The sequence below is a fragment of the Antechinus flavipes genome, chromosome 1, assembly GCF_016432865.1.
Source record: "Antechinus flavipes isolate AdamAnt ecotype Samford, QLD, Australia chromosome 1, AdamAnt_v2, whole genome shotgun sequence".
Lineage (NCBI taxonomy): Eukaryota > Metazoa > Chordata > Mammalia > Dasyuromorphia > Dasyuridae > Antechinus > Antechinus flavipes.
This window is the reverse complement of record NC_067398.1, coordinates 287188802-287208047: the sequence shown is the minus strand read 5'-3', so window position 1 is coordinate 287208047 and position 19246 is coordinate 287188802. Positions and strand designations below refer to the sequence as shown.

The following is a 19246-nucleotide window of genomic DNA, read 5'->3' as shown; positions in this document are numbered from 1 at the left end:
TGTCTGTGTGATTTTTTTCCCTCTGTGAATTAACAGAAAATTTCCTTTGCCACATAGGAGGAAATGGCTGAGCTGAAGGCCCAATTATATCTACTGGAAAAAGAAAAGAAAGCTCTTGAACTGAAGCTGAGTACTCGAGAGGCCCAGGAACAAGCATATTTGGTGCATATTGAACATCTCAAATCTGAAGTGGAAGAACAGAAGGAACAAAAAATGAGGTCCCTCAGCTCTACCAGCAGTGGGAGCAAAGAAAAATCTGGCAAGGTAAAGGATTGTAAAGTGCTGGTCAGTAGTTTGAATGGCAAATAGTTCTGGGTGGATAACTGGAAGGGAAATATATTGAGGAAGGGAGGAGGAAAGTAATTCACATTTTCACTACTCTTTCCAGGATATAGAATGTATTCAGAAGTTAAGATTCAAAATGGGTGTCATAAATTGTTACTGTCTCACACATTTTTGTTTCCCAGTGTACTTTGCAAACTTTACCTTTTATTCTGATTTCTCTAATGTTGAGGGTTTTTTTTTTTAATTTGTTTTAATTTTTTTTCAGTTAAACTTTGTTTTCTTCATTCCATTGAATATCACTGAATTAGTTTAAATGGCATTTTCTTTTCTATTATATTGGCTCAATCTGCATAAGAAGTTAATATTTTGAAAATTATTTGGGTATATTTCCACAAAGACTATTTTGTAGCTGTAGTTACTATGTTGTCTTAAGTAGGGAGATGCCTAATTTTTTTTTTTTTTATATTCTGTATTTACCTTAATTGGAATTTTTATTTCTATCTCTTCTTGCTGGGTTTGTTGGAAATATATAGAAATGGTATTTGGATTTATTTTTTTACCCTACAATTTTACTGGAGTTATTTTGTTAAATTGTAATTGACTCTAGGCTTTTCTAAATAAACATTATTATCTACAGAAAGTGATCATTTTGTTTCCCATTTGCCCATGTTTATTTCTCCAATTTTCTCTTGGTATATAGCTAACTTTTTTTTTTTTTTTTAGCACTACATCAGATAATAGTGGAGATACTTCCTTGCTTTTTCTCTGATTTTACAGGAAAGGTCTCTAGTTTATTCCTATCATTGATAAGGCTGTCTCTTGATTTTAGATGCCACTTAGCATATAAAGGATAGGTTTATTTTTTAGTGTTCTTAACAAAAAAGGATGTTGATTTCTGTCAAAAATTTTTTTTCCTATTTAGATGTAATCACATGGTTATTTTTACTAAATTCTATTATGTCTATAATTTTCCTATTATCAAATCCTAATATCAGATAATAATATCAAAAATTTTTTTCCTACTATCAAATTCATTCCCAAAGTAAATCAAACCAGGTTATCGTGTATAATTGTTGTGATATATTGATTTAGCCTACATCATAATAAATAATAAGTCAAATCATAAATAAATCAAAATAAAACATTTTATTTAATATGTTTAAGTTAATAGTCATTAGAGATAATAGTCTATAAAATACTTTTATTTATTTTTACTCTCTTTGATTTAGGTATGAAAACGACTTTTGTATTGGTTGAATTCCTTTTGCTGGGGCAGCTAGGTGGTTGCAGTGGATAGAGCACCAGCCCTGAAGTCAGGAGGACCTGAGTTCAAATCTGGTCTCAGACACTTAACACTTCCCAGATGTGTGACTTTGGGCAAGTCACTTAACCCCCATTGCCTCAGGGGAAAAAAAAAAAAAAGAATTCCTTTTGATTCTGTTGTATATAATATGTGGTGTCCCAAATGTCTAAAAGCTTAAAATTTCCCTAAAGATTATTAGGACACCCTATATAACATTTAATAATTCTTTAAACATTTAGTAGAATTTGATTTCGAATCCAACTGATCCCAGAGTTATTTTCTTTGGAAATGTATTTATGACTTGTTTTTTTCCTGGAATTGAGTTATTTAGATTCTTAATTTCTTATTCTGTTTAACCTCTGCATTTCATATTTTTATCAATATCCATGTCTCTCATTAGAAGTGTGTGAGACAGGTGATAGACCCACTTTCCCAAATTAACTAACCAGAAACATCTTCAGGTACAAAGACAAAACATTTATTTAGTACCTGCAGAAAGAGGCCCAGACACACAACTGGGAGCCATAGCAGCTCCCACCATGTGCTCCTGGAACCAGCTTCCGGGTTGTCAGGGTTTAAATAACAAAAGACCCAAGCCTTTTCTTTGAGACTAAAAGGACGCAGTCACCAATATTGTCTGGTTACCACAGGTCATGTCGCTTCCTGTAACTTTCTGAGAGTCTGACCTTTAGAGACCATGTGACTCCCTGCAACTCAAGGTCCAAAAATTGATCTTCCAACTCTGGGAATAGAGATCATGTGACTTAGTCTCAAACTGAGAAAACTTCATCCAATCAGTCCTATTCAGAAGTTTTATTGATAATTAAATAAAATAATTTATTAATTCCCCTTCTTTAATTTTCAGTTGCTATGAATTTTTCTTTTTAATGTTTCATGCTGGTAATTTGGTTTTTCTTTTCCTTTTAATCAAAATAGTTACTAATAGTTTATTTTATTGATTCTTTTCTTCCTCCAAAAAAGCCCGATTCATTAAGTAGATTTTTGCTTTTAATTCTGTTTTTTTCTGTCTTTCTTTTCAAGATTTCTACTTTTAAATTATTAATTGTTTGGGTTTATGAAATAATTATATGTACAATTCATTCTCTCTTTCTTTTTCTTTTCTTTTCTTTTTTCTTTTTCTTTTTCTTCTTCTTTTTTTTTTTTTTTGCTAAGGCAATTGGGGTTAAGTGACTGGCCCAGGGTCACATAGCTAGGAAGTATTAAGTATCCTCTCTCTCTTTTTAAAGATGATTTTATCTTAGGCTTATTTCATCAACATCATTCAGAAAATGTGTTTTCTCATTGTTGTCTATTTTTTTTGTTTCTGTGATTTGTTCTTTGGCCCACCAATTGTTTTATTTAGTTTCCAGATTAATTTTTCATTGTGTTTGCAATGGATAAATTTTATAACATGACTTTTTGGAGCACCCTATACTCTACCTCAAGGAGCTTGCCATGCAGCTGAGGCCAGTTCCTTTTTTTCCCAGCTTCTAAATAATCTCAAAAAATTACTTGGGGTCTGGACTGAGATGGATGAAAAGTGAATTCACTGTAATTGAAGGAAATCCAGTCCTCAATTGATGTTGCTACCAAGGGTAGCAAGGTGAATGGTAGGGAAATATTCAGGGGAAAAGGTTGAAATTGCAAAAGACCCTAAGGAAGAAGGAAATTCATTAAAAAAAAAAACAAACAAACTTGACCATAAACAGATGTTAATTAATAGAAGGTTAAAATGGCCTCCAGATTATCTAAAGAAAAGCAAACATCTCTGAATGATTTTGAAAGACTAAGAAAAACAAGGACATTGGATCTCTAAGAAAGCATAAAATCACCGCAGAATGTTCCTGAATGGTTTGAAACAGAAAGATTTTTGAAAACAAATTTTGTGATCTATATAGCAGAAATAATTAGCTGAATCAAAAACTTGGATTCTTGGTGGCAAACCTGTATTTTCAAATATATATATATATATATATATATATATATATATATATATATATATACACATACACTATATATTCAAAAGTGTATATTTATATAAAATCTCTATCCTAGCAAAATATATTGATCTTGAAATCTTGAAGATAGGATAAATAGAAAATACAAATCTCCCCCTAAAAAGTAAGATAATTTTTCTTACATTATGGAAGAAAAATACTCATAATTTCTAAACACAGGCAAAGGTGGGCATGGGGAAGTGGGGAGGAGAGATCAAAAGAATCCTCAAATCACTTCCAGTAGAGAAAAATTATACTGCAAACTCATAGATATATGATAGTTTAATTTAATAATTCTAGTGACAAAACAAATTCTGCAAATAACTAGGAGAAAAACCCTTAAAATATAAAGGAAACAAAATTTGAGTAGCACAAAATTTTTCTGCATCCATCATAAACTGAATGAGGGAATGAAAAAAATGTAACCACACTGACATACTTGCAAATAATATAATATTAAAAGATAGATTTTCAGTAAAGGAGAAGCAATGAAATATTTCTTCAAAGGAAGTCAAACCTAAACAGATTTTTGCTTTACAAAAGTCAATCCAAGTATCAGAAATACAAGAAAGATATCCATATATATATATATATATATATATATATATATTCACAAACATGGCAGTAATTGATAGCATCACTATGTCCTACAAGAATTGATATTTTTAAGAGTGAGACAAGCAATTGTATATGAATTGGAATTAAGTGAGGTGGAGTTTCCACAAAGTTATCAACCTCTCTGTCCCAGTGCCAAGACAAAATAATGACTGATAATAGTTCAGAATGCTGTGGAGTACCTTGGCATTTAGGTTGGTCTAAGCACTCCACAAAAGGAAGTGCTTCAAGTGCCTACATGGCTATTGAAACAAATTGTTCTCATTCACTCATTCTGCCAGGAGAAGTCTTCATGTGTTTGCAGTAGATACTTCTCTAACTCAGTTATGCTCAATTTGCTGAGATAAATGAAAAACCCAAGAGAAAGAGTTCTGAGTAATTGGTATTCAATTTATTAATTAGGCTAGCTAATTCATGGTCATTGGTTTCTCTTGGTAACCAAAGACATGAAGAGACTGGATGTCTTAATGTACTTTTAGAAAAGAGGGTGCTCCTTGAAACAAGCAGAAACAGAAATGATTGTACACAATAACAGCATGAATGTGCAATGATCAACTATGAAAGACTTGGTTCTTCTCAGTGGTTCAATGATCCAAACAATCCTAATAAACTTTGGACAGAGAATGCCATTTGTATCCAGAAAACGAACAGTGGAGATTCAATGTAAATAAACACATCCTATGTTTACCCCTTTTTTGTCTTTTTTTTCTTTCCCATGGTTTTAACCTTTTGCTCGGATTTTTCTCTCCCAACATGATTCATAAAGCATGACAAGTAAAAATCAATTCTGATCGATTAAAAATTGATGAGGGGGTAAGTTAAAAGTCTTCAGCTTCTTGGCTTGATCATAAAACTCAACACTCCAGCAGTCTGAACAGGGAAATCCATTTCAATCCAGACCAGTCTGGTTGGTTTTCTCCTTTACAAACATCAGTTATGGGGAGAGAACTGGGAGATACTAGGGCATAAATTTAAATGCTTTTGGGGTGGAATTCACTTAGATTAGATTCTATTTATACTCTAAAAAAAGGCAAAGTCTCCCAGCTAGGTGGGGTCAAGCCTAAGATCTAGGAGCATGTTCCCAGAAGATTTGGGCAATCTATTAGTCTGTACCTTTGAGACTGGATGACTGACCTACAACCTAAATAAGGAAATAGAGAAGCATGGATCTCAATTTAATAACTGTTTATTAATATAGTAGAAAAATAATTTCCCTCATTTCTTTCATGTCATTTCTACTGATAAACTATCTATTTCTAAATAAAATAACTAAATAGCTAAATAGAATAGCTAAATCATTTGACATACCAGGGACTTGGGTGTCAAATTTTTTTTTTTCTCTGCATCTTTAACAATTTGTAACTAAAACACCTACAGGAATATTTGCAAACTGCATCACTCATGGGTTGCTTCCTAGGATGATGACTAGAACTAGAAGCATTGCTCAGGGTGCTAAGCAATCTCCATTGGAGTCTGGGGATAATGTGGTCAAAAAGGTAGTGGTTTGATTTCTCTGGTAATTGCTGACTCTTATCTGTTTCAGGTTGCCTTCTTGCTTCTGTTAGGGTGGCTTGTCTATTCTGTGAGTAGCACTTGGTTAGCAGTAGGAAGAAATGACTGGCCACTTTTCACAAAAATTTCTTGCCTGGAAGGAGGAATGATATTCTCAGTGGTATTCCAAGGGCTCCTTTGTCTGCTGAAAGCAGCTGGTCATCAGAAATTGCTAATGAACAAAAATGGGCCATATATGCAGAATTTCTCCTGGTATTTGTTAGAAGTAGGCCTGGATGTCAATGCTCTTCTCCAGGTTTTTGGAGGCAGGGTTCCAAGCTCTCTGAATCAAGGCCTGAAGAGAGATGGTAGTCTGACTTGGCTAGCACATTCTTCCTTCTGTCTCTCTTTCACAGTGCCTCGCTGCTTTAAATAGCCTATCCTGTCTGTTCTATGATCCATATGGTGGGGAGAGATGGTCTTTTAATCACAAAAGTTGCTACAATGACTATGAGCACTGGGATGAAAATAGGACCAGTGGTTTGGGGAGTTTTTATCGTTAGGCAGGAAGTCCACATGTAAAGAACCATATACATATTTTCAGAATTTTTCAGTGCATTGATCAATTTTGCTAATTTTTTTCTATTCTTCTTTTTCTTTAAAAAAATTATTAGTTATTTGAGATAGCTACCTGAGAGGACATGAGGGGAAGAATACTGAAAATAATTCTTGTGACATAAAAACGAAAGATATTATTAAATTGTATTTAAAAAAATAAAAACAGAATCCTTGTTTCACACACACACACACACACACACACACACACACACACACACACACACAATCAAGCAAAATAAATAATCACGTTGGCCATATCCAAAATGAGTAATGCTCCTATCATTTGTATAGACTTCTACCTTTACTCTTAATTATGTGAGCTAAATCTCTTTTACCCTATTCCACTTTTCTTCCCTAATGGGGCCTTTTTCCTCTTCCCTTTTCTTAAGTTCATCAACATATAGTAAAGATCACTCCCAAATATTCTATTTTATTTGACTCCCTCTATGATTCCTACTGATAACACAGTTTTTTTCTTTTCTTTTTTTTTTTTTAATTATAGCTTTTTATTGACAGAACATATGTATGGGTAATTTTTCAATACTGACTTCTTGCAAACACTTCTGTTCCAACTTTTCCCCTCTTTCCCTCTACCCCCTCCCCTAGATGGCAAGCAGTCTCATACATGTTAAACATGTTAAAGTGATATCACAGTTTTTAAGAGACGTTTATATTACAACTGCTCCCTATTAAGATACAAACACTTCATCCTTTCTAAAAGATACAAAGTCTATAAAGACATCTTAAATATTTTTCAATTACTTGTATTTTACTTTTTTATGTTTCTCTTTACTACCATATTTCTGCTTGAACTTTCTATTTAGGTCTTATATTTTCATCAGGAATGTTTAGCATTATAATAGCTTTTTTTTTCCAGTTGAATTATTCGTGGTTATAAACCTATATCTTTTTGCCTTTTCAAATACCTTAGCCCAAGTTCTGTACTCTTCAATAGCTGTAGCTGCTAAACTTTTACCATGTTGACTGATTCCTCTGTTCTTCAACTCCTTTATGGCTATTTGCAATACTTTTTTTATTGATTTGGAAGCTATAGATTTTGTGTATGACATTTCTAGGAGGTTTTACTTTGAGTTTTTTTTTCATGAGATAACTGTATTATTTCTATTTTCAGTTTTTTTTCTGCTTCTAAAAGATCTGCGCGATTTTCTTTTAATGATTTCTTGAAATATGTCTAATGGTATATGCTCTAAGCAAAGCTTCAGTCTCCATATCCAACCTTCATCCTCACCCTTCCCCCCAGGAAGCTTGGACCTAATGGGATGGTGGGAGAGTATAAGTGTCCAGTAACTCAATACCTCTCAGAAAATGAGTTGGGTAAAGAAGGCCAGGTAGGTGGGGCAGTGGATAGAGCACCAGCCCTGAAGTCAGGAAGACCAGAGTTCAAATATGCCCTCAGGTACTTAACACTTCCTAGCTGTGTGACCCTAGACACTTAATCCCAATTGCCTCAGCAACAAAAGAAAAAAGAAAACATCCAGTTCAACTGGATGTTTTCTCCAAAGCTAGAAGCCACATTTGCTTCTTTGGAGAACTGGGTGGGGAAGAATGGTTAGGTTGCAGACTGAAGATGTATTCCTTATGGCACAAAAATTGTTTAGTACTCATGACTTTCATGGTATCTTCTGGAACCAATTAATGATGAGTCCCAAGGTATCACTGTATCTTGAGCTGCTTTGCTTTTCAGGAGACATTATTACATTCTTTTATATTTCTAGTGGGTGTAAAATAGACTCATGTATTCAAATATTCTTTCCTTCATATTTTGAAATTTTTCTCTAAGTCATTTGTAAAATGTGTTATTTGTCATTAGAATTGCTAAATTTAATCAATTTTGAGTTTTTTTAGCTTAGGTTTTTTTGTTTTTCTAGAGGCAGTTTTGTAGATTTTTTTGATTAGTTCTTTATGTTTTGTGTTCAGAAGTTTGGGGCAATTTTCTTATATTATTTCTTACATTGTAGAGTTCATATTTTTTTGAGTTCTCCTGGAATTCCTATGATCCTTAAGTTGACTCTAGGCTTCCTGCCTTCAAATTCAATATTTTAAAAATTAATTTTTATCAAATAGGCTTTTGTTTTTATTTTATTTTTCCTACTTCCAACTGAAAAACAAAGGGAAGCAAAATTTATTGTTTCAAATATGTATATTTAAGTAAAACACATTCTGCTAATAGTCATGTGCAAAAATCATGTGATGTTTGCATGTGTGTTCACATGTACATACATACATAGATCTGCATTTTGAGTCCATTACTGATTGGGAGGTTTTTAGCTTGTTTCCTCATGCTTTGGAATGCTGGTTGTTGAACTAATTCCTAATTCTTGCCAAGTTGTTTGTCTTTACATATTTACATGTTAATTTTGTTAATTTGTTCAATTGTTTAAATTGTCTTCCCTGATTCTACTTACTTCACTTTGCATGTGTCTTCTTGAGATGTACACAGACTTTAACATGACACTAGTGCATTTTTTTTGTTACTTCATTTGTATTTGCTCTGCTATAGAGCAGGTTCAAGTTTCTAAGATAGTCCAAATTATATATAACAACCAGTTAATTTATTTTCAGGAGTGTATGGATGGAGCCTCATCTGTGCTATCATTAGCTGACCTGAGGATAACATTCAGTGAGAATGATTTGGCTGCAGAAGTTACCAATGCACTGCGACGGTATGTAGCCTTTCTCAACACACCAGAGAAATGACTTATTCTCTTAAAATAAAATTTCATCTTGGATTTTATCAGTTAATCAGCCAGTTCTTTCTGGATTTTCAAAGAGGGTGGTACAGCTGGCAACTATTTGACCATTTTGCCATTGACTTTTCTACTTTGAAAAAAGTGAATCTTTTTGGAAAGGAAGTTGTATATAATGTTGAAAAAGCATGGCGCACTTTGATGCTAGGTCTTTCAAAAAGAAAAAGGATGTGTCTGTCATATAATAAATAATCTGAGTGACCATTGCTGTGATGGAGATTTCACCTACTTTTTGTTCCAACTCCCATCTATTTTTTCTTTTTATTTCAAATTATTCTAAATGTTGCTGCCAGCTGTCAGCTTCTGTGACTTTATAATTAATGAATATAATTACTTTTCTGAGACAGGAAAAAGCCAGCCAGATATCCCATTGATTCCCTTGCAAGGAGAAATTGCTACATGCTAGAGAAATGAGATCAGAAGCCACTAACTAGTTCTAACTGAGCCTTTTAGGTTCTGTCTTATAAGTTCCTGATTATTCAAATTTCCCAAATACCAAAGGTGTTTTCTGGCAGAGATGAAATAGGCATGAAATACAGCATCTGCTGACTAAACATAAAGATTTTTTTTTTCCTGTCTACTACAATGTATTTTAGTGGACCATCTCAAATCAGTTAAACATGAATTTCTCATTAAAGAGCCAGGAAATCTGGAACCAAAAAAGATCCTGCAGAACAAGAGAAAGAAACTTAATTATCCTGCAACTGATTTGGTTTACTTGAATTTTGTTTTGTTTTTCATTTTTTCCTTTTTGATATGATTTTTCTTGTGTAGCTTGATAATTGTGGAAATGTGTATAGAAGAATTGCAAATGTTTAACATGTATTGCTTGCTGTCTAGGGGAGGAGGTGGGGGGAAGTGAGAGAGAAAAAAATTTGGAACACAGGGTTTTGCAGGGGTGAATGTTGAAATGTTGAATGTTGAAAACTATCTCTGCATTTGTTTTGAAAATAAAAAGCTTTAAAATTAAAAATAAAAAATAAAAAATTATACCGCAATTGAAATAGATATGTTTAGAATAAATATGGTATAAAAACATGAGAGCTGATTTGATTTTTAGTTTTGTTCTCTTATTTGTTTTCATAAGCTGGAAAGATTTAAGAAAAATATGTCAAATCACAGCAGAGTTAGAGTTTAATCTCTCATTACTTTATTTGCCTTGCAGATAATTTTAAAAATATAACTTGAAAAACCAGCCACAGAAACATTCAAATGAACAAATAAAAAGAAAGATTATACCTGAAGCCATAAACTCCAAACCTAATGGTTTGTAAAAGTTTGTAAAAAATTTTACTGATAGATCTTATTTTGACAGAACAGAAATTCCCCCATAAATCTCCTAAAAGTATATGCACTTATTAAAAAAAAAAAAAAAAAAAAAAAAGCCTGTCTGCTTTTTTATTTTGTTGGCTTCATTTGTTAATGAAAAAGTTCTTCTTTCAACTTTGATAATGTGGCATCAACATTGAATATTAATTTTGACCCATTCTTCCTCAGTATTCTCTTTACAAACCATGCTAAAAACAGACAATTTGAATTTTTTTTTAAAGTGTATTAAATGTTAACAAAATGATAATGGAAACTTCCTTGTACCCTTCTGATCTTTTGTTAGGTATATTTTTGAACTTTTTTTTGCTATTAATAATTTCTTACATTGTTTAAATGTTACATTGTTATTCCAGTTCTTCATACCGTACCTTCATATAAGATTATACTTCTTTTTGTTCTTTATATTTGTCATGGCAGTTGGATAAACCTAGACAAGTCACTTAACCTGTGTGTCTCTGTTTCTTCATCTATAAAATGGAGATGATCATGATAACATCTGTCTCTCAGAATTAAGGTTAAAACAAGCTAATATTCATAAAGCCTCAAAGTACTGTTTAAATGTTAGCTATTACTCTTGTTTATAGTTTAGAAGGAGTGTTGCTGGTAGATAGAGAACCAATGTTAAAACCTGGCAAAACTCAGTGTCTCAGATCATCTTCCAAGTCTGTAGTTTGAAGAGCAATGGCTGATTTGCATTCATAGAAGAAGTTTTTTTTTACTGGAAATTTCTAGACATAAGTCCAAAGCTCCCTACACCTACCCTTTAAAAAAAAAAAAAGAAGAAAATTGCTAAAAACAGGTTGGTAGTTTTAGATCCCCGTATATCAGAATTAGGATATCTAATTTAAAAAATTACCAAAGAGAATAGGTAATGTGTTGAGGAAGAAGCATTAAATCTGAAGTCAGATAATCAGGGTTAATTACCTTACTTACTGTTTCTTTATCTACAAAATAAGGATTTAAATTAAGTAATTTCAAAAATCCCTGTTTGCTCTTGGGATAATCATATAGTTCCAGTTTTGGATTAGATTTATCCATAAAATTAAAAAAATAATTTTTGTCTCCCTGAAGCTCAAGTGCCAATCAAAACCAAATTATTCAGATCTTTTGCCTATAGTAGTGTTGTTTTTTTTAAAACTATTTTCTTTATTAATTTTTTTTGTTACAGTCTAGAATGATATTTAATTAGATTATAAGACTAAAACTTCCTGAGGTTACATATATAAGGCCAAATTACTATCTGTTCTCATTCTGCTTGATTATCAGATTTCTATATAGACATGCTTAAGCTTTTATTGTTAGAGCATTTGCATTCAGCAAGTTTTGTTTTTGTTTTGTTTTTTGAGGGAGGGATTTTATTTGTTTGTTCCAAACTCTTGATTATAAGGTCTGTGCTGCCTCTGTTCTTTGATCAAAATAAAAATCTGCAGTTATTATAAACACCATAACATGAACACAAAAGTCACAGGAGTTTTTTTTTTTTTTTTTTTAATGTGTTCTTATTTGATAGAATATCTTCTTGTACTTATTTAGCTTCATTCTTAGGATATCAAACAAGAACTTTTAATTGATCTTTTCTACATTTCTAAGGTATAGACATTTCTCTGTATATAAATGTAGAAACTAGCCCTGAATAGCTAAGTTGCTTATCCAGTCAGCTCATAGGGGAAGGAAGGGGTCCTGTGCCTCTCCAGGCTGTTCTGACCCTGTTAGGTATTCCATCCTTATGGATTTAGATTATCTTTTAGTGATTATGTGCCTAATCTCATGTGAATGTATGTGAACAATATACCCACTAAGGTCAGCATCTGTTTAGATAAGATCTTATCAACAGACAAGATAGACAGATGTGTGTGTCTTATATATACTTAGCTATTTTCATTACTTCCTTTAGAATGTGATCTTCTTGTGAACAGAGACTGTTTTTGTTTTGCATTGTGTGCCTAATTCTTCACACAGTGCCTGGCACAAAGTAAATGCTTAATTGGGAGACTAGCCAAGATGACATAGTAAGAAGAAGTCATGTAGTCCAGCTCCCCTAAGATGAACAAAGATGACCATGCCAGAACTGGTAATGATCAGAAACATAAAGAAAAACAATAATAGATCTACTTTCCAACCCACGAGTTAGAAAATATGGAATATAGGTTTTGTTGGATTGGAGACTAGATTTGTGAAGAATTAGTATATTGATCTCGGCTCTTGGGTAAAGAGTAGGGCCTTAGTAGTTGCCTTAGTTCCTAAAGGGGATACTTTTCCCCTACATCCCTTTTCCCATATCAAAGAGTAGAGCCTCAATGCTTTGTCCTAATCTCTAGAGGAGAAGTTTAAAGCTTGAAATCCAGCCCCATCCAAATTCACTTAGAGTCAGACCCCTGGAAAAGTTAGAAGAGGAGATCTTGGAGCCATTCTCCAGGTTGCATAACTGTTGCTTTGACCTCAGTAGCACAACAGATAAGATAAGCAGTGTTACAAATATGAACTTGCCCCTTAGACTGCAAAAAAGTTCAGATTCCTACACTTTTTTGTTATTGCAGAGTTGATAAATACTTTAGCCTACAGCATTCTCTGTTTTGTAAATCTCTACCATAAAGCCATCTTCTGTTTGAATCATCTCCAACTCCATTTCCTACACTCTTACTTTTATTTTTAATACATTTTTCATATTTTGACAACTCAACTTCCTTGTAAAAAAGAAAAACAAACAAAACTATTTAATCCAGAAACTGTGCTCATGAGGTATTTGATATTTTATTGTTCTTATATCTTTGCTGTGAGGATAAAGGTCTATTTTATTTTGTCTTTTCCAAAAACATCACTGCTTTATTCCATTACTAAGGAGTTTATCTTCTTTTCAGTTATCAGTTTTCAGTTATTTATTCAATTCCATATTTAAAGTTCCATATGTAAAGTTCTACTTATTTCACTTGGCCTGACTTTCTATAATTCATTTGCCATTTCTTTAAATTCCTTTCTTAATGTATGATATCATTTCATGTTTCATAATTTTTTACCTTTTCCCCAATTGATGGACACTTACTTATTTGTTTCACTTCTCAGCTCCAACAAAGTATGAGTATTTTAGCGTATGTTAAACCTTTGCTGTTGTCTTAGACTTACTTGTCTAATAGTGAAATTACAATGATTCGAATGATTTTCTTATTCCAAACGCTTTCTTGATAACCTCAGCCTGAAATGAATATTCTATCTCCTGAATTCTAATGGTATGTTATGGGCCAGAACTCTGAACTTGAAACAAAGGATTCTTGAATACAAGGTACTAAGTCAGTGGAATTGATAGACAATAGTTATCTAATTTAGCATGGTGCTTAACAGTTCTCTAGTTCAGTACATATACTTAGTACTTATTGTAGTTCTACAAGATTCACACCTTTGATAAGAAAGCATATAAGCTGGGACAAACTCAGCCAGAATCAGAACTGGAAGACAGAGACCGTGGTGGCAGTCCTCCTGCTTCCCCCACAGAAACCAAGACACATTCAGGAGGACTTCAAGAAGCTGGCAGAAGCAGAGAAGACAATGGGTGGCAGCAGGAGCTCTCAGAACCAAGGAGAGAGATAGGCCTCTAAGAAAGCTTTTAGAGTATAGTGAATTATGTATGATTCAAGCCCAATGCAATAAGCAAACTGGAGTTAACATACAAATCACTTTTGACCACCTAGCAGGCGAAGGTCGTATGCAGGCAATTCAGCACAAATTAATTACCCTACAGCAGTATATGAACAAATTGCTACTATTGCAATAAAAGCTTGGGGCACCCTCCCAGGGAAGATGGAGGGGAAGCCTTCACAAAACTAGAGGAAGGTCCCAATGAACCTTTTGCTGATTTTGTGGGATGTCTGCAGACAGCTGTCACAAGAACCATTGGAGAGAATGCAGCTATAAGAATTATGATAAGACAACTGGTTAAGGAAAATGCTAATGAGGTTTGCAGAAGAATTACATAAGGACTACACAAAGATGCTCCTTTAGAGGAGATCATAAGACGCTGTGCCACAGTGGTCATAAATGCTTATTATAATCAGACTATGATGAACATGGAAAGACTTGCTCTTGGCAAGGGACTTCTAGAGAGATTCGTTGATGCTTTCAGTGTGGAAAATTTGGACATCTGAGAGCCCAATGTAGGCATAAAGATAAAGTGAGGAGACAGGGTGCTAAAACACTATGTCCAAAATGCAACCAAGGTTTCCAATGGGCCTCAGAATGTAGATTGACCCAGGGAAATGAGAGGCAGGGCCCAGCTCCAAGATATCATACAAAAGACAGATGGGGCATAATGGCAGCTGAGTTTACACTCAGAGAGTCTTTAGAAGTTCAGGACTCTGATGTGATCACTCAGCAGAAAAGCAATCAGATAGCAGAATTACAATTGGGGAGAACACAGGCTTTTTTAATCCAACAGAAGGGCAGTATCCAGTGCAAGCAGCTCCAATGTAATTGCCAGGTGATGAGAAGAGATTTAGAAAGTGGTAAATAGAAGGGACTAGATGGGTTAACTGCTTGAGAGAAAGGGTTTGCTTGTCTCTCTACAGATGGAGAAGAAAATCAGATGGGTGGCAACAAGCACCTGGAAAGAGACAGAAAAAAAAGAGAAAAACCTCGAAACAAAGGAAAGACCTAAGAAACATCTGACACTGAAAGAGCATGGCTGATAATGAGAGTGTTGCAGGACTTTGAATAAAACCAGCAGGAATCATTGGATTCCCTGAGATGAAAAATTGTTTATAAGACTGATACAGGACTTCAAAACTTGCAGGAATCATTTTTGGACTATTTCTAGGACTTATGGGCATGCGTAATTCTTCATCTTGATTCATATTATTTGTTACATCACTACTAGCCTGTGTTATATTGCTATGTGCTTATGTAATTTAAGTAATTACATGTAATACTTCCGTTATTGATGGATTTAGACCCTTAAGAAACCCGCTAATCTGATTTGATTTCCCATTTCCTTTGGTGTTTTCATCTCCCTTCCTGAGACATCAGGGAGGGCATGATCATCTCCTTTTATGGTGTTTTCACCCCTTTTTTGAGCAGTCAGAAAAGGTGTGATCACCTCCTTTTGGGGGATTCTCACCTCCTTGAGAAGTCAGGGAGGTCATGACCACCTGTGTTCTAAAAACAAAAGAAAATGGGAGATGTTATGAGCCAGAACTGTAAACTTGAAACAGAGGATTCTTACAAGATACTAAGTCAGTGGAATTGATAGACAATAGTTATCTAATTTAGCATGGTGCTTAACAGTTCTCTAGTTCAGTACATATACTTAGTACTTATTGTAGTTCTACAAGATTCACACCTTTGATAAGAGAGCATATAAGCTGGGACAAACTCAGCCAGAATCAGAACTGGAAGACAGAGACCGTGGTGGCAGTCCTCCTGCTTCCCCCACAGAAACCAAGACACATTCAGGAGGACTTCAAGAAGCTGGCAGAAGCAGAGAAGACAAAGGACTGGCAGCAGGAGCTTAAGCTCTCAGAACCAAGGAGAGAGTTAGGCCTCTAAGAAAGCTAACCAGGCCCCAGGAAAGGAGACAAGACGTGGAAAGAGACAATAAAGGATTTGGATTTTAATCCCTGGCTCCACCTGTGGTGATTACTGAACTGAAAGGAAGGTTGCCTCCAGAGATCCCAAGAAAACCTCAACAGAGAACATTACATTTTAGAGAATATTACAATGGTACTTAGTATCTTTTACTGCAGAAAATTTAGTAGATTTTGTAAATGCCCAATAAATGGTTTTTGAATACATGAGTGAATGAATCAAAACTTTTTGGTACTAGGGTACTATCCTCTTTGGTACAAATGCATGTGTTCCCAGCTCTGCCTAGCCAGGTCTTACCTAGATTATCTTTGACTTAGCCTTAACTACCAGTAGCCACTAATATCAAGAATCCTCAATGAGATAATTATCTTAACTTTTCCAAGATAACAATTGAATTAGTTATCTTAGATTTCTTTGTCTCTTATCCCAGGCTTTTGAGAAATCCACAATATTTCTTCATTAGGAAACCATTACAAACCATTATGGTTATTTATACAAATAACTCATTTGTATGCAATGGTCTAGTACAGGGGTCCTCAAACTTTTTAAATAGGGGGCCAGTTCACTGTCCCTCAGAGTATTGGAGGGCCAGACTATAGTAAAAACAAAAACTTTGTTTTGTGGGCCTTTAAATAAAGAAACTTCATAGTCCTGGGTGAGGGGGATAAATGTCCTCAGCTGCTGCATCTGGCCCGCAGGCGTAGTTTGAGCATGCCTGGGCCTAATAGCTGCTGGATGAAGCAAGCTAAGCAAACAAAGTCTCTTGAACAGCATCCCCAACAGTGATTATACTGAGTAGTTGTTATCTATAGATTTAAGACAGATGTACTACCAACAAGCTTTTCTATATTGTACCCACAGAAAGACTGCTCATTCTCTCTTTGGTATAATTCTCATAATAGCCATGAAATATTTGGCATAGTGAGGAACCCAAGGCTCTGGGAACTACCCTGTGACAAACCATAGTAAGCCACCAAATAAAATAAATGCTTAACTCAATAGTATAACAATTGCCAAATTGTGCTGTCATCTACAAATTTTTGCAATATAGAAAAATGCTATCTAGTCCTAAATAAGAGACTTCAGTTCAAGGGATAATAAATGAAGAAACTGCATTGTATATCTTCACAAATTGTGACATAGGGACAGCTAGGTGGATAGAGCATCAGCCCTGAAGTTAGGAGGACCTGAGTTCAAATCTGGCCTCAAACACTTAACACTTCCTAGCTGTGTGACTCTAGGCAAGTTGCTTAACCCCAATTGCCTTAGCAAAAACAAACAAACAAAACCACAACATTTTGTGACATAGTGGAATGGGCTCTACACTTAGCAGAAATTGGGGCTCAAACCCCAGGAAGTTGGGGGTTCAAATTCCAATTTAGAATTTGTTATATGTGTTATTATGGGCACGTTACTTAGAATGAGAAAATGTTAGAATTAGAAGAAAACTTGGCAGCCGTCATCTCATCTCAAACAAAAATGAGGATTCTTTTTAGGTATAGTTTGTAATAGATGGTTACTCAGCCCCTTCTACTTCTGGATAGCTCTGGTATTTAAGATTTTTTTTCCTGACATAAAGCCCAATTTTTTCTCTTTGTAACCTTTACTCATTGTGCCTTGTTTCTGTGGCCAAGTAAGTTCTGTGGCCAAAGTTTTTTTCAGAAAGACAGCATCATGTCCCAGTGCTCTTTAATTTTTTTTCCAAGCTCTAATTTTCATGTTGCATTTACTCAAAATCCTTCAGAGCTCTGATTGTTCTTCTCTGGATGTTCTCTGCCTTATCAACAACTTTCCTAAACTTGCATCTATATCTGAATACAGTATTCCATATTCTCAGACCTCTTGGGAACTTAATGAACCATAGACTATATTACCTTTTTTGCCTTGGCCCATCCCAGTGCTGATTCACTCTGCAATTTCAGTCCATCAAAATCCCCAGATCTTTTTAAAAACTACTACCTAATTAAATTTCCCCTCCTCTCTCATCTTGTATTCTTAATATTGACTTTTAAAACCCAGTAATAAATGTTTAGTCTTAGTATGGAGCAAAGCCACCCCATCATAGAAGAGACGGGTGAAGGAGGAGATAGTGACAGAAGATATATAAATGATATGAGATTAGGAAGAGGGGTGAAGAGGGAGATCATAGCATTTTTTCTGTAAAACATGTGATGAGGATCTTAGCTAAGAGCCTAAGGTTGGAGAGGGAACTGTGGGGAATTTGTTGTTTAATGATTTTTAGTTTTATCAACTCTTTGTGATCCCATTTGGGGTTTTCTTGGCAAAGATATTAAGGCTTGTCATTTTCTTCTCCAGTTTATTTTACAGATAAGGAAACTGAGACAGTTAAGTGACTTGCCCAAGGTCACACAGCTAGTAAATGTCTGAGGCCAGATTGAATTCAGAGATAGGCGTCTTTCTAACTCCAGACCCAGTGTTCTATCTACTGTACTACCTACTTGCTCTTAAGGGAGGTTTAAGGAAAAATGAAAAAGTTTGAAATAGCTACTATGGAACAATTACCTTGCAGCAGTGAAGGCCCAGTTAGGGTTATGTAACCCAAATATGCACTAGACCCAGTTAGAATGTTTGTCTGATTTTCTATAGCTTTGTTTAGCAGCACATGTGTAAGAGCAAAGGCTGCAGATTGTGGGAGTGATCCAAAGCTGATATAAGGAAGCTAGGGATTCAAGAAAGGACAGTGTAGACCTGACTCAATAGGTCACAATGGAGAAAAGAGAAAATATGTAGTGGAAATTTGCTAGAAAGTAGCAATGTTAAATCTTGCCACTACCAGCTACTAGCTGTTTTAGCACAAAAAAGTAATTTAACTCCTTTGAGCTTTAGTTTCCTTATCTATAAAATTGAGATTAATACTTTTGATATTTAATTCACAAGGTGATTGTAAGGACTATATAAAATATGCAAACCTATTTTTGCCATCTCTTCTCAGTTTTACATACCATCTACAGTTGTTCCATGTTCCTTTCTTGGAGATTAGAACCATATCTGTTTTCCCCCCACAAATTAGACTTATTTTAGAGCTGACAATGGAGATTAGTTTGTCTTCCCTTTTGAGCAATTATGGGCAGAAATAAATTCAGTCTCTTGAAAATGAATTATATTCTTGGTCCAGACCATCTTGTCCTTCCTGTGATTCTCAATACATTATTAGATCTTCTTGACATTGGTTAAGGTCAACCAGGAGACCCAGTATGTATTTTAACCCATTATCCTGTGGTTTCATGGAAGATGCCTAATAGATGTGC

At 34.6% G+C, this 19246-nt stretch overlaps 1 protein-coding gene across 2 annotated transcripts in view; it reads left to right on the top strand.

Annotated features, from left to right (window-relative positions):
- MCC (MCC regulator of WNT signaling pathway) overlaps window positions 1–19246 on the top strand; it is a 225492-nt gene that overhangs the window by 198417 nt on the left and 7829 nt on the right. The window contains exons 14-16 of one of the 2 annotated variants that reach the window (XM_051962163.1): window positions 58–264; window positions 8893–8993; window positions 10243–11844. In XM_051962163.1, the coding sequence (XP_051818123.1) occupies window positions 58–264; window positions 8893–8993; window positions 10243–10246 (312 nt within the window). In that variant the 3' untranslated portion in view covers window positions 10247–11844. Of the gene's footprint in view, window positions 1–57; window positions 265–8892; window positions 8994–10242; window positions 11845–19246 lie in introns of those variants that run through there. The other variant, XM_051962155.1, reaches the window with a different exon arrangement.